The sequence below is a fragment of the Saccopteryx leptura genome, chromosome 1 (assembly GCF_036850995.1).
Source record: "Saccopteryx leptura isolate mSacLep1 chromosome 1, mSacLep1_pri_phased_curated, whole genome shotgun sequence".
Lineage (NCBI taxonomy): Eukaryota > Metazoa > Chordata > Mammalia > Chiroptera > Emballonuridae > Saccopteryx > Saccopteryx leptura.
In genome coordinates this window covers 15034111-15057185 of record NC_089503.1, presented here as the reverse complement: position 1 = coordinate 15057185, position 23075 = coordinate 15034111, and the positions used below count along the sequence as shown (strand labels likewise).

General features: G+C 57.3%; 1 protein-coding gene and 1 long non-coding RNA gene across 2 annotated transcripts; one reads left to right on the top strand and one right to left on the bottom strand.

Annotated features, from left to right (window-relative positions):
• The first annotated feature begins 5076 nt into the window (after nt 1–5076).
• Nucleotides 5077–19996, top strand: RTN4RL2 (reticulon 4 receptor like 2). Its single transcript, XM_066361540.1, has 3 exons — nt 5077–5334; nt 10935–11416; nt 18682–19996. Exons 1-3 carry the CDS (start codon nt 5304–5306, stop codon nt 19429–19431), a joined length of 1263 nt encoding a protein of 420 aa, XP_066217637.1. The 5' UTR covers nt 5077–5303; the 3' UTR covers nt 19432–19996.
• Nucleotides 18176–18831, bottom strand: LOC136390065 (uncharacterized). Its single transcript, XR_010748580.1, has 2 exons — nt 18700–18831; nt 18176–18473 (listed from the first exon to the last, which is right to left on the bottom strand). It is a non-coding gene; the product is annotated as an uncharacterized lncRNA (long non-coding RNA).
• Nucleotides 19997–23075: the final 3079 nt, after the last annotated feature.

Sequence of the window (23075 nt, the reverse complement as noted above, 5' to 3'; positions counted from 1 at the left end):
GGTTCGGATTTAGACTGATCTGACTCCTTGGAGTTCTCTACAGAAATATAGCCACCTTCTCTTCTCCTAACATAGCTCCATTCCAAACAAGAAGGGGTCTCATGTACATGCATGGGTATATCGCACCCACACATCCAAGCTCCAAACACACCCTCTCCAAACAGCTGCCTCTCAGCTACCCTTTGGCAGGAAAGTAGATGGGAGATGTCCAGTGTCCTGGAAGTAGACTTGGGCCTTTTGAGCAAGAGATTCCCACATCCTGGCAACCCAAAGCGTGGTCTAGAAGGGGAATGGAATACAGGCTCCCCGAGGGCACATCCCCTTGGTCTCAGGGACTTTCCATCCCATGGAAAGACGTTAGCTGCAGGAAGACCAGAGCAAAACCCTCTAAAGCAAGGGACCTAGACCAAGACCCCTCTTGTCCAAATCTAAGCATACGACTACCTTTCTCAGTTTGTTTATCCATCTGTACAAAGTGGGTATTAAAAGACCTTCCTCCATAGAGCTCCTCTGTTAAATGAGTCAATACACATAGTTCCATGGCATAGAGTGCTTAACAAATTCCAGTTATTATTATAAAGAATACACATGGGCAGAGACCGTAGAAACCAAGCAGGAAGGAGAGGACACCTCCGACACTCTTGCCCTTTAAAATGATCTAGTTTAGGTTTTCTTCCTTATTTTAGAAAGAACCTGGAAAGAAGCCATGTCCCCATCAGGCTGGGCAAAGTAGGACATGGAGCTCACTGTGGGAAGGGTTCTGGGTGACAGGTGCAGGCCCAGCTTCTTCCTCCAGAGTCTGGGACGGACACCGACTGCCCCAGAGCTGTCCCTGACAAGCTCAGGGGCAGGCCTGCCGGCCACCCCACCGGGACGGCTGTGGAACCCAGAGGGGGTCCAGGAGATCCTTAGAAATTCTGCTTTTCCCGGGGACTCTCATCACAGCCTCAGAGGTGAGAAGGTAGGGCCACGAATTGAGCTGAGATGCTCCATTTTCAGGAGCTTCCAATTCTGGAGCAACAGAGAAACAAGGATGTCACAAAAGCGTGGCTTCGTGAAACGTTCAAGAGCATCGAGTCCACGGTGCTCCTTTCAGTGAAGGGGAGCCTGAACTGGAGAGAGCAGAGGGGTCTCTGCCAGGTTGCCCAGCTATTCAGGGGCAGAGTCCAGGCTGGAGCTCAAGCCTTCTAATTCAGGTGGAGATTGCTTTCATCACCCTGGGCTGCCTGGTCTGAGCCAGGGGAAGGCAGAGAAGTGGAGGCCAGCAAGGGGCTCAGACACACAGAGGGCAGAGCGTTATAACTAGGAACCGACTCCCAGACTCAGCTCCCCGCACGTGGCTTATGAGCCCTCAGGTCCTAACTGCTTTCTGCCCCTAGACGGCAACACCTCTTTCTGCAGGTGCTGTTGAGACGAAAGGAGAAAATTAATCATGAGATGATTAGTGTTTATGGAGCACAGGGTCAGCGACTCTGTTAGATCCTCTTATACTTTGTCTCATTGAATCCTCAAGCCATCCCGTGGGGTAGAAACTAGTGTTGCCTGCCTCCCATTTTCTAAATGCGAAAATTGGGCCCCAGAAAAGTTAAACACTTTGGTCAAGGTCATCAAAAGCCTGTGCTCTTGACCATTGAGCCACCCCACCTTGTGCACTAACTGCCAAGTGTCCTACGCAGTGAGGTCGCCAAATAGGTGGAGAAAAGGACCCGAGTTCTGTGGACTCACTAGAGGGGCCTCGGTGTCACACTGACAGTAGAGGTGTTGTTAATAAGTGGAAACTCACGGTAAGCTGAGACTCTTCCAGTTTGTGCTAATATCCTGCTTCTTCTATATGACTTCTTTTCTACTGTTCTTCACATAGCAGATCCTCCCATTTTCAGGAAAAATCTATCCATCAGTCATTTCTTGGAGATCCTTGGCTTCCCATGGGGCTGCAGGTCCATCTCTATCCACCAGAGGGCAGGCCAGCCCTGTGGCCAAGTCCTAAGGACCCAGTGCTCCCCAGGGCCTGGCCAAGTGACCAGCCAGGGATGGATCTAGACGCCCCATGGTGCAGCCCTCCGTTACACTTTGCCATCGGCTTACTCCCTCAGACCTCAAAACATCTAACTGCAGAAGTTCTACTCATGTTCAAACATGATGTCTGGATGGTTCTACAGTGATCAAGATCTTCCGAATCAAAACTGAAAAGTAACGAGAACAGTCACCATCACAGACACTGGTCACAACTTCATTTTACTAAGCGCTTCCTCCTACCTTGAATAATTGTAGGTTTGTCAAAGCTTTATGAGTGAGTGGCATATTCATACTGTAAAAATGAGGGAACTGAGGCACCAGGAAGCGGGGTCTGGTCTTCAGCCTCCAGGAAGAGCTGTTTCCAATTCCCTGCCTGTCTGGAGGTGGGGGCGGGGTGGGAGCCTGCAAAAGTGGGTAAGGACAGGAACAAGGGGTCAGAATGTTCTACCGGGAAGACCTAATGCATTGTGGTACTTCGTGTAGACAGATCAACCAGCCAGCCAGCCACCCATCACCAATGCACTGAGCACCTGCTGGGGACACAAAGGCAGGTGAGAGGAATCTCCTGCCCTCAAAAAGCCGGCAGTCTAGTGCGGGGAAAGTGGTGAGTCAGCAGATAACCAACGCTGGCACATGGGACATGATCAGAAGGGTTCCAAAAGTCAGGAGCATACCCAAGTCGGGGGTGTCCCCTGAGGCCCCCAGGCCTGAAGGAGAGGCCTAGAGCCAAAGACTATTGGCATGTGCAGCCCCTTCCCTGAAGCTCACCCCAGCTTGGGGGCTCCCCTCCCAGCTTCGGGTGCCCACCCCTCTCAGAAGAGCGCCTGCCCGGGAGCCGATGACAGCACACCTGAGTCAGCCCGCCGCCCACCCGCCCCTCAGCGTCTGTCTACGCATCTTGTGATATTTCGCTCCCCGGGAGCCAGCCCCACGGAGCTCCGGAGGCAGCTCGGCAAACAAACCCAGCGACAGATTGTGCCGCGGCTCATTCCGGGGAAGGACGCCAAATCCCACCCTGCTACCCCCAACACTCCCTCCCCGCCGCCCCCTCCAGGCCCGCCTCCCAGGCGCGGGCCCTCCGCAGGGTGGGTCCCGGGAAACGCAGGGTCTTGTTCCTTCTAGAGAGGAGAGGTGGACCGGGGCCCTAGAGACGCCCTTGTGCTCCTACTCGACCAGATCAAGAGGGGGTGGGAGAGGAAGTTAGGCGCGGAGAGGGCCTGGAAGCCCGGGAAGAGCAGAGGATGGAGCCAGTAGGGGGCGACCGAGCGTTAAGGTGCAAGTGGACCAGGCCTGCTAAGGAACTGGGGTAGGAAGGGAGATAGAGGCCGAGAAAGACACACCAGAGACACAGAGGGGCAGGGAGCCCCAAGGACCCGAGGGAAGAGACAGAGACAGTTATAAACAATGAGAGAGACAGAAAGAGACAGATGCCTAAAGGGAGGAAATGACAGAGAAGGAGACAAGGAGGGAACAGAGAGCCAGAGATCATAAAATATGAATAAGAGTGTGGGGGGGGGGGGGGGAGAAAATGAGAAAAATCGAATGAGAACGAGGGAAGAATGAGACTGTGGATGGAACACAGAATGAATGGGAAAATGAGACCAGCATTTATACAGCGCCGAGTGTATGCTGGGCGCTGCGTGGGACTTGGGCACAGACTGGAAAGGAGGAGCCAGAGCGAGGTGGAGGGCTTAGGGGTTCCTTTTCTTTGAGCGGGGAAGGACCGCCAGGTTTCCGCGCTCCCGCGGACCCGGCCGGGCTGGGCTGCGCGCAGATGGCTCTGGAACCTGCCGTGCGCGCCGCTCCGGCAGCCCCGGCCCGGCCCGCGCCGCTTGGCCACGTTCTTCGAAGCGACTCCCCCAAGGTCTCCGCGCCTATCCCGCACCCGGATGGCCTCCGAGCGCTGGATGGCAGGCCCGCTGGGCCGGGTCAAGGTCAAGATGAGCCGCATCGCCACCTTTGTTAGGAAACTGTTAGGTGACCGGCCGGCTGGTATCTCCCGGAACGCAGCCACGAAGGGCGCCAGGGGCCCCATGAGATCAGAACGCACCTCTCTAAGGAAGTAGAGCAGTTTGCGTGAAGCCAACGTTCTCCTCCCCACCCTGAGCCCTCTTCTTTACCCCGGCGAGAGATGAGATATCCCCTTCAGGACACATAACACATACACATAAAAATGCACACACTCACACGCGCATCCAAACTCGGACCCGCTAGCAAATTCATCAAGAGGCATACACACCTGGACAGGTGTACCCTAGCCACCCATCCCAAGTCCTCGCCGCCGAACTCGAGCACAGCCTTACATTTCCCACCAGCGCAGACACGCACGCGGGCAGGCACTCAGCAGCTCACCCGTTGGCACACTCACGTGCTCCCCGCTTCCCTGGGCCCACATAAAAGGCAGTGTGCAAGCATTCAGAGTCACACCTGCACAATCGTCCTTAAGCGTGCGCGCACGCTCCTGTGCACTCGATCTTGCATACACGAACTTTTGACTGCACTGTTCTCCTATAGTCGCACTCTCTCAGGGCTTGGGGTCCAGGAAAGGAGGGAAAGTGGAGCCTTGGAGCGCTCCCCAGGGAGAGACATGTTAGCGGTCTGGACCTTGGCACGAGGGACGCCGCAAGAAGACGGAGGTGACCCGTGAACGCATCTTCTCGGGGGAAATTGGGAGGGGAAACTGGACAGGTCCCGGGGTTCCCATTCACCACTGCACCCCCTCCGTAAGGGATTTCCCTAGAAGCGTGGCGCCGCCAAGGCGATCGAACACAGTCCTCTGAGTTCACCAAGGAGGGGAGGGGTCCGGGATGGAGGGGGCTGGAGAGCCGCTCCTGCCTCCTAGTGGCCAGGAAAGGGTTAAGTCGGCAAGCTAGGGATCGAGGGAGGAGCCAGCGAGTGCGGGAAGGAGTGGGGGTGGTTGGGAAGAGCATCCTCGCTGTCCCCACTCTCCCTCCGCTCGGCTCGCAGCCGGGGCGCACGGACTCCCAGACTGACGGGCTCGCGCGCCGCCTGCGCTGCTGGGGGGCGCCGGCCCCGGGCGTCGACCGCCGGCTCCAGCCCTCCCCGCCCCGTCGCGCCCCGCCCCGTCCCGTCGGGGCCGATGGCTCCTCCCGAGGCCCGCAGCCCGGGGGGCGCAGGGTAGAGCGCCGCGGCCGGCCTCGCCGCCCGGGGACTCCCGGGCCCTGCAGGAGCCCCGCGGAGTCCCCGCCGTCCGTCTGGCGGGCTCGGGGAGCGAGTGGGAGCGCCCCCCGCCGCGCGCCGCCCCCTCCCCCGAGCGTGAAGACAAGATGCTGCCCGGGCTCCGGCGTTTGCTGCAAGGTAGGAACCCCAGGCGGGCGGAGGGCGGAGGGCACGCCGAGGAGGGGCGCGGGCGCCCCCGCCCCCGGGTCCGAGGGTGGGGCAGCTGCCGGAGGCGGGGGTGGCCCCGCGAGGGGACAGGCTCGGCCCGGGGACCCCGCCCCGCCCCCAGGGCCGCCGGGCCGGGCGGAGGAGCGCACCGACTCGGAGCCTGCGGGGACGTGTGGGGAGCTCGTGACCGTGAGGGGACGCAGGGGCCGGGCGGGCCGGGCCCGGAGGGGGCAGGGAGGCTCGGGTTCCGCTGTCCCGGCTCCACCTGCTCCTGGGGACGCGGAGGACTCGGGCCGGCTGGAGAAGCGCCGACTCAGCAACTCCTCGTGCCGGTGCCTCAGCACTTTCCAGTCACCTGAGAGGGCGAGGGCTGTGGGCAGGGGGCTGTCTGGGAGGGAGGGGCAGAGGGAAATCCAAATGCCGCCCCCCCCCCCGGAACAGATGGAGGGCGCCGGGAAGGGGAGACTTGCGCGGGTTGAGTGACAGCCGAGGGTGTGAGCCAGGGGCTGGGGGCGGGGCGGGGCAGGGGTCGGAGGGAGGAGGGCGGGAGGGGGCACGCAGAGCGAGAAAGTGCGAGGGGAGGAGTGAGTTCGGGGGCAGGAAGAAGAGGAGGAAGAATGAAGGTTAGACGGGAAGAGCGTGCCGGGAAGTGGGACCCGGGTGAGGGCCCAGGAAGAGGGAAGGAGCAGGGAGACCCGATTAGGGGAGCGGTGAGGACAAGCCTGAGAATCGGCGGGTGGGGGTCGTGGGAAAGACCCTGGGACCCTGGGACCCTGGAAGGAAAGGGGAACGGGAAGATCAGAAACCGAAGGCCGGGGGTGGTGGGTAGAGAGGGAGCCTCAGGAACGGGGAAGAGGGTCAGGGTGAGCGTTAGCGTTGGGGATAGGAGCCTTGGGTCGGAGAGGGGCTGGCAGTTGGTGCCAGGGTGGGACGAGGGCTGGAAAGGAAGGCAGGGAGGAGGAAAGGAAAGGGATGGAGGAGAGGGATGGGGTGGGGGTGGAGGGGTGTTGCCAGGGATGAGACAAAGAGGCTTCTGGTAACCACTTCCACGTGGGAAGCCCTCCGTTCCCAAAGCGCCTGCCTGCCTGCCATATCCCTTCTCTCAGGGAGTGGTCGGTGGGCCAGAGCCGGGGCTCAGAGCTCAGGACTTTGCAGGGGTGGCTGTGAGGGAGAGAGGGGAGGACATTCAAGTGGACCGGCAGCCTCGGAGGGTGGGCACCCTGGCTGGCTCCTTGCTGCCATATATATCTGGGGGCCTCACGTCGGATCCTGTCACCGCCGCTGCCACCACCACGGCGACTGCTTATTTTGGGATGTTACATTCTGGCAGAGTGAGAAGCTGCTTGCAGCAGTCCAAACCACCAGCACGGGCACCGGCACCGCGTCGCTGCCTCCCCAGCCCCTTGTGTCTTGCCTCCTGGCTCCCACCTCTCAGCCCCTGCCCCCTCAGCATCTGCCCGCAGGCCCTCGGCCCTCCCCAGCCTTTTGGGTGTAGAGCTGTGGTTTCTCATCTGGGAGCCTCCTTCAGAGCCAGAGGTCTGGGCCCTCTCTCCAGGGAACACCTCTCCTGGGGCCTCCTGCCCTGTGGGTTGGCACCCTGGCTCCTGCCCTCTGCTCTGGGTCCATCCACCTCCTCTTCAACGGGGTCCTTTCACTGGGGCCTCTGAACCCAAGTGTGGCTGGGGGGGGGGGGCTTTGTTTCTGAGCCTTGGTAGTCCAGGGTGATAGCTCAGAGTCCTTGACAGTTGTCCCTCAATCAATGGATTCTTTTTGGCTCTGAACACCTCAGCCTTCCGGGATCAATACCATGTTCTAGCCTGTCTCTGTCCCTCCCCTGGTCAGTTCTGGCCGTATCTTCTGGACACTGGTCATCTCTGCTTGACTCCCAATAGCCTTCCCTCTAGAGTAGCCCCAATCTGGAGCCCAGGAGAGGAAAGTTGCAGAGAGAGCCTTGATTCCTTCTTTGCCTTGACCCTGAACAGCCAAACAGACCCAGTGTCATGGCTGGCCCAGCCCTGTGCACTTGGGTGCAACTTCTGTCTTCCCTTCACCTCGAGGACAGCGTCTCGCACTCTGGGGCAATTTCCTTGGGGTGATGTGAGGTCTCCCAAAGAAAAACCAAAAGTGCCTTTGGACATGCACTTGTCCATTCTGGGTCCCACCTGTCCTGACTGCATGACCTGAGGCAACTCTTTTCATGTCTCCCACCTCTCCTCTGCAAGCTGGGGGCCATAATATTGCTCTCACGGGGGTTAGGTTGTATTCTATGTCTATAAAGACATGTACAAACACAGTACCTGGCACACATAGGTGCTTAATAACAGATGGTTTCTGCCCCATCCCTACTCTCCACTCCCTTGCAACTCCAGCCCTTACCTGCTGACCTGAGGAAAGAGGATAGAGTTCGCGGAGAGGGTGGGGACACTGTTAGAAAGGGCTTTCCTGGGAGATGACATGAAGCTTCGAGAAAGGCACTGAAGGCAGACTGTCAGAGACTCAGGCCAGCAGACCAGGGCTGCTCACTCAGAAAGTGAGCCTTCAGTGGTGTTTCCCGGGCAGTGAGGGGCTTGCTCGGAGGGCCGCTGAGGTGCCCCCTCCAGCTCTGACACCCTGCACGTCTCGCCCCAGTCTCTGCCAGGGATTCACAAAACGAGGGCTGGGAGTGGGTCTGTGGTCCTGGACAGAGAGGAGGCCTGGAGGGAGGCAGCGATGTGAAGAGCCAGCCAGGAGAGGCAGGGGCGGAGGTGGGCCGTGGTGAGAAGGAGAAGGGCACACTCTGGGCAGGGACCGGAGGGGGAGGGACAGAAAGGCACAGCTGCGGGGGGGCGCTGCCTCAGCCCAGGAGCACTCCAGCCGGCCTGGGGGAAGAGAGACCCAGTGCCCCTACCTTCCCCTCCTCCTCGCCTCCAGTGAGAGCTGCAGCCTGAATTATGGATGAGGCTCCTTGGGTTACAGCTGCTTTGCATGGCGGCGAGGGCCAGAAATGGCAACAGAGTCACTGTTACGCAGCAGCTGTCATGGAGGGGCCCCGCTCAACGCCCCTCCTTGAAGAGCCTGCCAGGACCACGCCTCAGGCTTGGGGAGATGGGCCATGATGGGGGATATATGGGAACAAGAGGGAGGGGTGTGGGGCAAGAATGAGGAGCCCCTTCTGTGGGGAAGTAGGAGCCAGAGGGTGGTGGGTAGAGGGATGCTGGCTCCTGCAGGGCTGTGGAGCTCAGCCTCCAGGCCGGAAGAGACCCTGCTCCCTGGCGCAAGAGCGCCCCCAACTGCGGCGTGCCCTGGGATGGCAACCTTCCCTCTGTCTCTCCTGGGGTGCCAGGCAGCCCTAGGGCCTGGGGGAAGAGCGCTGGGCCTCCCTAGGGCCGGTGGCTTGTGGATAAGAGGTAGGATTAAGGGATCAGAGAAGGATTTGGCTTTCTCTGGTGTCAAGTCCTTGGGGAAGCGAGCTCAGAGGGTGACTCTGCCAGGAAGGGAAGTGCCCTGGCCAGGCATCGAGAGATTCCTTTCTGGTCCTTTCCCTGCCAACTACTCTGCTGTGTGACCTTGGACAAGTCACTTGCCTTCTCTGAACCCCAGTGATGACCTCCATAGAATAAGAGCTTGGATCAGAGGAACCTGGAGAGCCTTTCCAGTTCTGAAATCTCCTGCTCTCAGCCTCAGACCTCAGCCCTGCTGAAAGCCACCCAAGGTTCCCTACCCGCTCCCCCCCTACCCCTGCCAGGTTCGGATGAGGGCTGAGAGACATGCTCCTCCACCCCACGTGGCTCTGAGAAACTCGGGAGAAAGTGATCGTGAAACGCCACACGGGGGAGGGGTGAGAAAGGCCGAGAAGCGCGGAGGTGGTGTGAACGAATGGCACAGCAGCGCTGTGTCACTGCGTATTACATCACACCAGCCCACACACGCACGGGGCGGCATTCACACACACGCTGGGCCAGCCAGCACACACTCTCACACGCTCACCCTGCACGGTGGCCACGGGGCGGGAGGGGCTGCTCGTGCTGGGGGCTCAAGAACCCAAACTGAGGAGCAGGAGCACCACACACATCAGGCCTGGGGTCCCCCACCCTCGCCTGTGTGTTCCCCCATGGGAGGAGCACAGAGCGTCCACAGCGTCTACACCGTATTGGGGCCCATGGGTGTCACACGAACACCAGGGCTCAGCAGCAATTCTTGTGGTGTGCATTCAGCTCAGACATAGGCAACACACACAGCACTCACGGGGGACCACGCATCGCATCACAAACAGTCACGGACCCCTCAATTTCTCCTGGGTCCCTGAACCCCAGGGAGTCCTGGAGATGGTCCTTGGGCCCGAGGTTCGGTCTTCCACCCCTCAGCCTCTGTCGGCCCAGCGCGCTGCTTGGGAAGAAGGTGCTCTGTGGATGTGTGCCCAGGGAATGGTTGCCTGGCTCTTGGGGTGCAACTCCCCTCCTCCCCAGGCAAACGTGCCAGCAGAAAATCCCAGGAGTCATATGGAAGTCGAGATAGAGAGTAGAGGTCAAGTTAGTTCTGACCCGACCTCTACCAGCTACACTGAGGGCCAGAAAGCCAGGGCACAGGGATGGATGACCTCCCCTCCCCAGTACAGAAATACAGGGGCTTAGGCACACCCTCTAGCCCCCTGCCCTTGAGTCTCCCTAGAACTGCTTCTCCATCTGCATTGTAAGAAGGATGAACCTTCAAAAGCTACTTTGAAAACAAAAACTTTTAAGTGACTTTAAAAGAAAAGAGCCCGGGGTGTGAAATGCAGATTCCCTGGCTCTCGCCCAGGAATTCTGGTTCTGCGCCGGCAAGGCCTAGGAAGCTGCATTCTTCCCCAACCTCCGGCTGATTCTGTTGCAGGTGGCTGGTGGCCCCAGTTAGAGACCCATTGCCCCCTGGACCCTAAGGCCTTTCCTAGTGCAGAGACTCGGGTTCTTCCAAGGTGAAAGCCACAAGAAGGTGGGGGCTGTCTCCACCACGGGGCTCAGCGAGGCTGGGCCCCCAGGGCAGCCAGAGGGCCATTCTGCACTGACCTTAAATTCACAAAAGATCTCAATTTAGTCTCAGCCAGTCTCAAATGGGGGCGATTTTGCTCTCCAGAGGACATTTGGTAATGTCTGGAGACATTTTGGTTGTCATAATCAGGGGGAAGGTGTTACTGGCATCTAGTGGGTAGAGGACAAGGATGCTGCTAAACACCCTAAATAGGACATCATAGAGGGCTGTCCCCCCCCCCCCCAACAAAGAGCAGTCACTGGACTCTCAAAACTCCAAGTCTCGATGCCAAGGTAGAGAAGCCTGGCAGTTAACATGGTCAAACCGCTGCAGTGGAAATGAATGAAAATGATGACCACTCCAACACAGCACAGTGCTTTCCACAGTGTCCTCTGGGCATTTCTTTATCATCTTTTCAATATACCAGAGGTCTCAAAGAGTAGAAGCGGCCAGGGCTGCTTGCGCTCGGAGCCCTCGCACCCACCAGCGTCAGACTCCTCCTGGCCCTTAGGGGTGGGCAGGCAGGCCCCTGGCGGCAGTCCTGCCCTGGCAGCCTTCCCAGAAGGCCTGTCCCACTCTCCCCGCAGGTCCCGCCTCCGCCTGCCTCCTGCTGCTGCTCCTGGCCCTGCCCCCAGCGGCCCCCAGCTGCCCTATGCTCTGTACCTGCTACTCGTCCCCGCCCACCGTGAGCTGCCAGGCCAACAACTTCTCCTCGGTGCCGCTGTCCTTGCCGCCCAGCACCCAGCGACTCTTCCTCCAGAACAACCTCATCCGCACGCTGCGGCCCGGCACCTTCGGGCCCAACCTGCTCACTCTGTGGCTCTTCTCCAACAACCTCTCCACCATCTACCCGGGCACCTTCCGCCACCTGCAGGCCCTGGAGGAGCTGGACCTCGGGGACAACCGGCACCTGCGCTCTCTGGAGCCCGACACCTTCCAGGGCCTGGAGCGGCTGCAGTCGCTGCACCTGTACCGCTGCCAGCTCAGCAGCCTGCCCGGCAACATCTTCCGCGGCCTGGTCAGCCTGCAGTACCTCTACCTCCAGGAGAACAGCCTGCTCCACCTCCAGGTGAGCCGCCCGCCCCGCAGCGTGCGCGCCCCCGCCGCCTCCGCGCCTCTGTCCCTGTGTGTGCCCTTCCTCTCTCCCCAGGACACCCTTCTTGCCTCAGCTTCTCAGCACCTCTGTGCATGTCGGACCCTTTTCCAAGTGTGCCCCTCTCACTTTCTCCAGGGCCTTTCTCCATTTGGTCTCCTCGGTGATCCTCGGTTGGTCTGTCTGTGCACGGCTATTTGGTTCCCTTGCTGTCTCTCTCTCTCTCTCTCTCTCTCTCTCTCTCTCTCTCTTTCTCTCCCCCCCCCCAACCCCTTCCTGGATGCCCCTCTCTGCTCTCTCACTAGCCTTCCTCCCCCGTCTGTCTGAGTCTTCTGACTGTCTCCCTTCACACGCCCACTGCACACGCACCCCCATGTCTGTCTAGGTGATGTCTGTATTTCCGTGCTCTCTCCGTGCCCCCTTGTTTGCCCGCTGGGGGGACGGGGGCTCTGCCTTTGCCCAGGCAGCCAGGCCTGAAGCCTGCATGGCTGCTTTCTCTCCAGCCCCCGCCCCCTCCCACAGCCTCGTGTCCCTCAGAAGGTTCCACCTCCCTCCAACCCACTGGGTCATGGGACAAGGGGAAACCCTAGCCTTTCCGATTCCCATCCCCAAACCTGTTGTCTCACTGAAAGGGAAGAAGGAGGAGAAAAAGGGTAAAGGGCCGTTCAGTGGGTGGAAGATAGATGCTCTGAACACGGAAGGAATAACAGTAATTGCTATTTATTGTTATTGTTATTGATCTAAATAGTGTTTATTGTTGTTGTGAAGCTAACTGTTTGACAGTCAAAGCCTCCTGGTCTATTTCCCCAGGAAGCAATAACACACCGTCCAAACCACTCCGGGAGGAAACCCTCCTGGGCTCCACAGCCCTTGTCTGGATGGGCGAGAATATCCAAATTCTCCCTTCTCCTCACGCAGACCTGGGACGCACATCCTCATCCCACCCGGATGGGAGCCTGACTGGCCACCAGTGTCCTGATCTGAACATCAGGTCAGGGCCGATGCTGATAAAGATAATAACAATGGCAAGAATCATTTAACAGACGTGTATTGTGCACCCACTATGTGCAAGGTGCTGTGAATACAGCAGTTAACACAACCCCCGTCTTCGCAGAGATAGCATTCTAGGTGCAGGAGAGAGACAGAGGTAGAAATATGGTAGCCCCCTCTCTTGTCTGGGGGAGAGACGGTCCCAGAACCCCAGAGGATCCCTGAAACTGCCAACAGGACCGAACTTTATATGTACTTTTTGCCTAAGGTTAATTTTTAAAGTAGGCACAAGAAGAGATTAACAATAACTAATAATAAAGTAGAACAATGATGACAATCTACTATAATAGAAGTCACATAAATGGCCTTGGGGCCATAATTAAGTAAAATAAGGGTGACCTAAACACAAGCACTGTGGTACCACAACGCTTGCGCTGATAAGCAAGGCGGCAACGAGGTGACTAACAGGCAGGAAGCGTGTGCAGCATGGAGACGTGGACCAAGGGATGACTCACGGCTAGGTGGGATGGCTTGGGATTTGACCACGCTAATTAGAACAGCATGCAATTTAAAACATGAATTGTTTATTTCTGAAATTTTCTATTTAATATTTTGGGGCCATGGTTGACCATGGGTAACTGAAGTCATGAAAAGCAAAACCGTGACTCAGGGGTTCAGGGGTACTGCTATCCATGGTATTCTGGAAAAATATGCTGTGGTTATTATGATTGCATCCATAATGATAATAACACCCACTACCACTTACAAGACGTGCTATGTATTGGGTGCTGGGCTAAGGATTTTATGGGTGTCAACTCTGGCATTTACAAGTGTGTGACATTTTTTAATCCCCCCGAGCCTCAGTTTTTCTATCTGTAAAATGGCATAGCACCAGCACCCATCTCCTAGGGATTTCATAAATTTAAGTGCATGAATAATTTGTAGAGCACTTAGAATAGTGTTTGGCATACGATAAGCTCTAGATAAATGCTTGTTAAAATACTATTTAAAAGAGAGACAAGCCTCACTTAACATTGATCTCAGTGAAATGGCCCATCTTGGACCTCATTCATTCTGGAGATTTGGGTCAACTTGGAGGATGATACAGGGGCCACAGGTGGGTCCCAGGACACTCCCTCCCTTGTGCTCAGCCATCTCATCTCATTTCTACAGCCTTGTCAGGAGAGGCCTGCACCTCCTCACAGATGAGTCAGCTGAGGCCGAGGGTCCCATGGCTTTGTAGATGGGGGTCTCCACACAGGAAGTCTCTCGAACCGTTGCCCTCATGGGGGTTCGTGCATTCTCACCAGCACGTTTAACCTCACAACTGTCTGGCGGTAGGAACAGTTAGGGGCAGTCAGGACATGGAACGAAGTTCCTGAGGCGACCCAGCCAGGCAGAGCTGGTGGTACATGAGCCTGCGTGGGCTGATGACATTTCAGGCATTTTCATCACTCGGAGAGTGGAACTCTCCGCTCGGGCCTGTCTGGGCAGAGGGCGGTGGTTCCCTGCAGCGCAGCCGCGCAGCATGGGCTTGATTTTGAAGGCACTCACTTTGGAGTCTACCAGACCAAGGTTCAAATCCTGGCTCCTATAGGACTTTAGATAAATTACTAAACCTCTTTCAATCCCCACTTCCTCATCTATAAAATGGCCATCATAATAGATTCGTTCAGCACAGGGCCACATTCAGGGACCACCCCTGAAACCCTGACCTCCTTCTCAATAGTTACTCGTGGTTCACAGTGAGAACTCTGGGGTCAGAGTGTGAGTCCCTGCTCCCCTATTTTCTGACTTATTTAGCTGTAGGCCTGATGCCTCTCCTCTCTGAACCTCCGTCTCCTCATCGTTAATGAGGAAATAATAAAAAGAATACCTTCCACAAAGAATGGCTATAAAGAGTAAACTGGTTTGTGTATACACAGGGTGAGGCAAAAGCCGGTTTACAGTGGGGCGTACATGAAACAGAGTTGTTCTTGTATTATTATTTATTAATGACTGCATTATTTTCCACGTGAACAACTGTAGACCTACTTTGCCCGACCCTGTACAGCACATGGTTCAGTGCAGATTAATCACGTCATTAGAACCTGATCCTACAGTGACTCCCAGGCCAGGACCTGGAGACAGGAAAGGCCTGTGCAAAGGGGATCTTGAGTGGTTTTAGGGATCTCCTGAAGTGGGAAGGGTGTGTTCTGCACGCCCCCGACCCTTGGCCTGAATGTCACCGGCAGCGGCAGCGTGGGAAGGAGGCATCTTCACACCTGGTCCTTTAGAGAGGAGGAAGGCTGTGAGCTGCCTGAGGGAACTAGGCTGGGAGATGCCACGGGCAGGGGAGGAAATGTGCTGGGGTGACGTCTAGGGAGTGCAGGTGTGACCCAGGCTAGGGCTGGCCCTGCCTGGAGCGGGGAGCACTGGAGGAGGCAAGAGGCCCACAGCGTTTAAGAATAAAGGAGGTGGAAACGGCAATGGAGTGGACTAGAGGTAACAGACTGTCTTCTGTATGCCAGGCACTGAGCCAGGTGGGTTCACTGATCAGCGGACATGTATTGAGCACCTACTACATGTCAGGCAGTGTTCTGGGTGCCAGAGACCCGGGAGTGAACAAGACAGTGTCTCTGCTCTCCTGGAGTGTACCTCCTACTTGAATGGAACCAGGTGACAAGGACACCATTCTCTTTTCATCGTTATGGCAGCCTGCATGGGGTACAAAGAGCAGTCTTGGTAGTCAGGCATATTTGAGTTTGAACGTGGCTTTGGGCAAGTTACTTAACCACATTAAGCCTGAATGGCCCCATCTGTAACATGGGGAAAATGACCTGTACCTCAGGGGTCCACAGGATGAAAGGAGATGGCACTTAAAGAGCCATAGCTCAGCACTAGGTCTGGTTCGGAGTAAGCATCATTTCTCCCATTTAACAGCTAAGGACACAGAGGCTGTGACACAGTCCAGGGTCACCCAACTAGTAAAGGGCACAGCCTAGAACGGGCCCATGTCTGTCTGACTCAGAGCCCTGTCTACTGAGTCCACATCCACATTCTACTACATATTAGCTGTTGAACCTTAGGCAAGTCTCTTGCCTTCTCTGAACCTCCCTTTCCTACTCTCCGAAAGGGGGAATAACAACATTATCTGCTTCATAGGGTCGTGACAGTCAGGTTACTCACATGGGACATGCATAGCACAGAGCGTGGCCCACGGTTTAAAGCTCAGTAAGTCAGCTGCTTGCTGATGCTGACACAGACCGTGACAATGACACCAGATGCAGACCGTGACAATGACACCAGACGCAGACCGTGACAATGACACCAGACGCAGACCGTGACAATGACACCAGACGCAGACCGTGACAATGACACCAGCCGTAGATGGGTGAGCCCTCTGAGTGGGGGGCCCTGGCACAGCGTAGCCGCTCAGTACAGCTTTGCTGAATGAATGAGGTACATTCTAGGACTCACTCACTCACTCATAAATATCAGATGAGGATGGATCTTAATGATCAACTCTCTCAAATCCCTTGTTTCACAGAGAAAAAGCTGAGACTCAGAGAGGTAACTGGAGCTGCCCAAGGTCACACAGCTCAGCCACTGGTGCCAAAGACTGGAGCACGGGAGGTGGGAAGGAGACAAGGTTAAGAACAGGATGCTGTCCGGAGGGGGGGGGGCAGAGGCAGGGATGCTGCGTTGAGATTCCATATGGACGCAGAGAGCTGTGAACTGGCTGGGGGAGGTGAGGGAAATGTGGTTTTGGAAATGGAAGAAGATGACTTTAGCAGAGCTCTCAGCCCAAAGGGAGGGGGTGATAGGGAGGGGGGTGGGGGAGGGCGAGGCTGTGAAAGTCAAGAGCTTATTAATGCACAGAGAATGGTTTTAAACGGTGGAGAGAGGAGGACCGGATTTGAGAGCTGCAGCGGAAGTGGCAGCGGGATTTGGCAACAGCTTGGATGGGGGGAGGGGAAACGGACCCCGCCCAGGCTGAGGCTCAAAGAGGAAAGGGGCAGGACTTTGGCTGAGGGAGAAAAGAAAAGGAGAGGAGGTTGAAATCAAGGAACTTTGTAGCCCCAAAATACTGGGGCTGTGGGCCAAAAGCACCTGAATTCCCTAAGGGCTCTGAACCGTCGTTCTTCCCTCCCTAACCTCCCCGGGCCCCAAGCTCCTTCACCAGTGCCCTCTCTCATACCCCGCCAACGCTGGTGGTCTCACCAGGTGTCTCTGGTGGGTCCCACTCTTACTGGCACTCCATAAAAAAGAGCAACCCTAACTGGGCGTCTCAGTGGAAGGGACTCAGCCCACTCCTTGGGTGAGCAGGAAAGAGGGAAGGGGTTCCAGGCCAAGCTGGGCCAGCCCAAGGCCACAGCAGCTCAGGGAGCCTGCCGGCTACCTGAGCTGAGAATGGGGAGCGGCGAAGGGGGTGGAGAATCCTGGTGTCAGAGGCAGCTGAGAAGGTTGAGGGGGACGGATCTCAATGTGGCCAAGAGGAGGGTTCTTGGCAGACTCAGTTCCTGTAGCAGAGAGGGCGGAAGCCAGATGGGAGGGGGCGAGAACACGCAGGAGCACAGGAAGGTGGAGGCTGTGGGTGTGGGCTGGGAGTCAGTGCCCTCCCCCAACCTGAGGGCCTTCGACCTACCGGGCTCCTGGGTGGAGTGGGGGATCATCGCCCCAGACAGGGAAGGGTAGACGAGCCACAGCCAGGAAACAGGCCCCCAGGGTGCACTGGCTTGAGCATAGAGGATGCTTGTGTCCCTGAGAATCAGACTTCCTGGGTTTCCTGACCACAGTGATGTCCTGCATCCCCAAGCGAGGACCTCGGTCCTGGTGCTCTGGTCGCCTCTCTGGCAAGCCCTCCATCTCTCTGGGTCTCAGTGCTCTTCTCTGTAAAAAGTGGGCTGGACTGGTAAACCCTGGAGCTGATCACCAGCGACACCCTAGTGAGCTGGTTGAAATGCAGAATCCAGCCCCTGCCCCTCCCATCGTGGAGCTCCCCACACCCCCTACACACCCCCATACATTCTGAACCACAATCCAAGACCCTTCCAACACAAACATGGCCTGATTTGGGCACACACACACACCCAGCCCCAGACAAGTGGGACTACCCCTCTAAGGGTGGCAGTGGTGCAGGACATCAGGCGACAGCCTTCCTTCCCTCCCCTGCTACCTTTGGATGGGGGAGAGCTGGCACCTGGTCCCCTTGATATCGTAGCCTAGTAGCAGAGCTGTTGGGCCCCAGGGAGTTCCTCTGTTAGAGGCAAAGGGTGTCAGTTATCTAAATGAGCCCCTATGGTCATAATAACCATTATTTCTCAGTGGTGGTCTGTATGCCTACCAGGTATTGTACCCTTAGAGCATGATCTTATCTAACCTTCCCTGGGCAGGGGCGGGGGTGGGGCAGTCTCCACGTTAAACAGACTGAGGAAACGGAGGCTCCAGGAGGCTCAATAACTTGCCCCATGTAAGCAGCTGGGAAGAGGACAAGCAGGATTGGCACCAGGGGCTGTGACTCCTGAGCCTGTGGGCATCATCACTGGGCGGCATACCAGCGTGCCAGGCACTGTGCCCAGCACTTCACCCTCACTCTTTATGTGGATCAGCTTTTTTAATCCTCAGAACAAACCCAGGAGGAGGTACACGTTCATCTCCATTTTATAGATGAGGCAACAGGTTTAGAGAGATTACTGGCTCGGCCAAGTTAACAGTAATGGCGAACTCGGACGCCATACGGAAACCTTGTTTTAAGCACCTTGATACATGTTGCTTCACTTAATCTCCAATCTTACAGATGAAGACACTGAGGCATAGAGGTCCTGTGACTTGCTCAAGGTGGCGCAGTCAGTTAATGAGAGAAAACTGAAGTCAGGATGTCAGGCTCCTCTGTCTGTATACTTAGCCAGAGCTTCTCATCCTCCTAGTGTGGTCCTCTGACCAGGAAAGTCACCATCACCGCTGGGCAACTTGTGAAGACAGGCAGATTCTTTGGCCACACCTGCTAAATCACAAACTCTTGAGTGCAGTGCTTCGGGATCCGCGGGGATTCTGATGCACCCTAAAGTTTAAGAAACACTGGCCACAACTAGATCACTTGTTCCACATTAACCCCTAACTAGGTTAGGGGAGGCAGCATTCAAACCCGGGGCTCTGAAGGGAACGGTTCAGTTCTCCCCACGCGCTCCCTCCATTCCCCTCCTCCAGGCCCCGCGGGAGACATCCCGACCTGTCTCAGGCCCACTCTCTTCTCCACCCCTACCCCCCAGGATGACCTGTTCGCGGACCTGGCCAACTTGAGCCACCTCTTCCTGCACGGGAACCGCCTGCGGCTGCTGACGGAGCACGTCTTCCGCGGCCTGGGCGGCCTGGACCGGCTGCTGCTGCACGGGAACCGGCTGCAGGGCGTGCACCGCGCGGCCTTCCGCGGCCTGAGCCGCCTCACCATCCTCTACCTGTTCAACAACAGCCTGGCCTCGCTGCCCGGCGAGGCGCTGGCCGACCTACCGGCGCTCGAGTTCCTGCGGCTCAACGCCAACCCCTGGGCGTGCGACTGCCGCGCACGGCCGCTCTGGGCCTGGTTCCAGCGCGCGCGGGTGTCCAGCTCCGACGTGCCCTGCGCCACCCCCCCGGAGCGCCAGGGCCGGGACCTGCGCGCGCTGCGCGAGGCCGACTTCCAGGCCTGCCCGCCGGCTGCGCCCACACGGCCCGGCAGCCGCGCCCGCGGCAACAGCTCCTCCAACCACCTGTACGGGGTGGCCGAGGCCGGGGCGCCCCCGGCCGACCCCTCCACCCTCTACCGAGACCTGCCCGCCGAAGACCCGCGGGAGCGCCAGGGCGGGGACGCGCCCACCGAGGACGACTACTGGGGGGGGTACGGGGGCGAGGACCAGAGGGGGGAGCAGACGTGCCCCGGCGCAGCCTGCCAGGCGCCCCCGGACTCCAGCGGCCCCGCGCTCTCGGCCGGGCTCCCCACGCGTCTGCTTGGCCTCCTGCTCCTGGCGCCCCACCTCCTCTGACTGCGGCGCTGAGACTGCAGGGGTGGGGTGGCCCCCGGCCCCCAGCTGCGGCTCTGGCCCAATCCCCGCCCCTGGCCTTGCTGCCTCCCTTTCCACTCCCTGCTCCTCTCTCAGCTGGGACCAGGCCACCTCTCCCTGCCTCCTGGGATGCTGGTTTAAGGCAGCCCCAAGAGGCTGTGTCCGGTGGTTTCGACAGATTATCCCCAACTCTAGCCATTAACTCGTTCCCAGCCCAAGGCTGGGGCGGGGCATCCCAGGTAGGCTCCGACCCCTTCTCCCAGGGCCCACCGTGGACTCAGAGGAGCTTTTGTCTGCAAAGAATCTTCCACCAGCAGAACCTTGGGAAGGAAGCGCCGGGAAGGGAGCCCACCCCCGAGCCCTGCAGAGGGATGCCTCGGTCAGGCCAGGCTGACCCTGGGCCCCTGCTTCTCTTCGCCCCCCTCAGCCTCCTGACCCTGGAGGAATACTTTTCTCCTCAGTCTACCCTGGACACTTTATAGGGGGCCTGGAAAGAACTTTCCTCTCCACAGTGGCCCCTGTGTGGTGAAGATCAACGGAAGTTGTTTGGGAAAAAAAAAATTTATTAAAAAATTCTATTATTTTATCTTCTTCTGTATAAGCTTTGTTGGCTCAAGACCCCAAAGGTGGGAGGGGGGGGGGCTTAGAGCCATCAGGACGTCAAGGCCGGGAGGGTGAGAGAAAGGGGAGCAGATTCTACCACCTCAGGCCTTCTAGCTCCTCCTAGGTTAAGAAGCTGCAGCCTGAGGGACATCAGTGTGACCCTGGGGTCCCAGGCAGGCCGAGGTGGCTGGTGACAGCCCCTCGCCTCCTCATCTGTCCAGGAGAAGCAGCAGCTACAGCCCGCCCTGAGTTGTCTGGTCCCAGCCTGGCTGACCCCCCCCCCCCCCATCCCACCTTCCTCTGCAGGGAGGAGCCACATAACCATCCATGGTCACAGTCAGCCCAAACCGGGCTTTGGGCAAATCAGAAAAAAGGCAGCTCTTCCTCAGGGGAACCCAGTCCCACACCAGAGCAACCACTCAGCAAGCAGAGCCTAAGGCTGGATGTCGGTTCCCGCTTGTCCTCTCCGCTGAGTGCCCTGTGTAGCGCACAGCCTGCACCGTGTACACTGCAACCCTGTAGACCAGCGGGCTCTTGCCCTTGGCTCCTGTGAGGTAGAATCAGGGATGGACCAGGCCAGAGAACCTGTTCTTCAAGTTAGAGGAGAGCCCAAGGGGCTTAGAGAGAATCCATGTTGGGGTGCCTTGCTAGCTTGAAGTATAATCAGAAACTTCATCTCTTCTATGTATGGGGGACAGGCCAGGGACGGGGCTGAGCCTGGGCTAAGGAAGACCTGGGATGGAGGTTAGAGGTGAGTCTCAGACAGAAGCAATTGGGGAGATGTTTGATGGCTTCAATTTAGGGTTAAGATTTTAACTTAGGCCTGACCAGGTGGTGGTGCAGTGGATAGAGCATCGGACTGGGATGTGGAGGACCCAGGTTCGAGACCCTGAGGTCGCCAGCTTGAGCGTGGACTCATCTGGTTTGAGCAAAGCTCACCAGCTTGGACCCAAGGTTGCTGGCTCGAGCAAGGGGTCAGTCACTTGGTCTGCTGTAGCCCCTGGTCAAGGCACATACGAGAAAGCAATCAATGAACAACTAAGGTGCCACTACGAAGAATTGATGGTTCTCATCTCTCTCCCTTCCTGTCTGTCTGTCTCTATCTGTCCGTCTCTCTGACTGTCTCTATCTCTGACACACACACACACACACACACACACACACACACACACACACACACACACAAGATTTTAACCTGGGAGGTGGGAATAAAGAGAGAGAAGACCTGGACGCCAGGGTTCATGGAGGAGGGGCGCTGAGATTCTGTGACTTTGGCCAGACGAGTCAGAAGGATGGTGAGAAGAGGAGACAGAATGGGAAGGCATCAACACATAAGGCCTGAGGCAGGTGGACTTTGGGAAGCGTACGGGGTGGGTGTGGGGATAATGAAAGCAGCCAGCTAGTCAGAAAGCATGGGGTCTCCAAGGCTGGGGTCTCACAGGGGCCTGTGTCAGGTTGGCTTTGCAGGTTGGCTAATGGGAGGGACTAGGGGGCGGGCCAGGCAAGAGCTCTGATGGAGGAGGGGCTGCTAGGGCCTGGGCAGGGGGAGGAAGGATGCTGGTAAATCAGCAGCAGGCTGTCCAGGTCACAGAATTATCGTTGTGAAATATTCATGGGCCCTCGGTCCAGATGCTATTTCAGAACAGCGAAAGCAAGAGGAGTATTGTGAGTCTCAGGAAGAAGCCTACCGCGATGGCTCTTCCCCCACCCCATGCCCACCCCCCAGCCCAGACAGACCCACAGACGCCCGTCACGTGCACACCCACACGTGCACGCTCTCACACACACATTCCCACAAAGCGGAGCCACAGAGCACATGCAGGCATGCCAACACCCACGGGATCCACAAATGGGCAGATGCACCCCCAATACTGACATCCACAAATGGGCAGATGCACCCCCAGTACTGACATCCACACGCAGCCGCTCTAACAGGACCCCACACAGAGACCACCCACAGAGAGCTCACACACACAGACCTCCAGCCTCTCCAAACCGCCCAGATTCACCACCTTCAGCCACACATCCTGGCACAGGAGGGACTTTCTAGGCCATCCAGGCCAATGCTCTGATGGGGAAACCGAGGCCCAGAGAGGGGAAGGGACTTGTCCAAGACTCCCCCACCCCACCCATGAAAGAAACAAAACTCGTTCATCTCCCACATTCTGTGGGTGTACCCCACATTCTGCATCCTCCTGCCTGCCTGATACCCTGCCTAAATGTGGTCAACCCCTCCCTTCTCTCATGTCCTGCATCTACTCACGTACGGGGCCCCTCTCCAGCCCCAATCCAACCCTTCCCTTCCATTCCTGCTGCCACCTCCCTGTTCCATCTCTTCATTACCTCATGCCTAGAATGCAGGAGAAAATAGCACTAACCTCCTCGCCAGCTCTCCTACACTCAGTCTCTGTCTCCCTGCCACCCAGCCTGCCCAGAGCGGCCAGATTCAGGCTCTCCAAAATCTGCATTTTGTCACGATGTCACTCAGGAACCTACGATGACTTCCTGTTGCCGACAGGTTAAAGATAAAACACCTTAGCAAAGCATCAAGAATCTGGTACCAATGGCCTTTTAATTTTTTCTCTCATGGCCATGTCTCAAATCTCCACTTCAACTGGAATGAGTACATCATGCTAGCCATCCGTTATGTACTCGAAACCTATAACTTACCTTGAACTCTCCTTAAAGTTCCTCAATCTCCCCGAAACTAGGAACCCTCTCCCACTCTCCTCAGATAACAGACACCAAAGCCTTTCCCCCAAACTGCGCCTCCCTAACCTTATCACTAGGGATTCTCTTGCTGTCCTTCAAAGCTGCAGGTAGAGGCTCAGGCTCAGGCTGCCTCCAAGCAGATGGCTGCCTCCCACTGGCCACCTTGGGAATCACAACCAGGCTTCAGTCATCCTAAACTGAGAGTGAGCATCTATCTATCTGGGGAGATGAATAAAGGGACGCCAGATGACAAGGTTTGTATAAGCCCTTAAGCCTCTAAGGTTCTTACACTGGGCATGGGAGGACGGTTC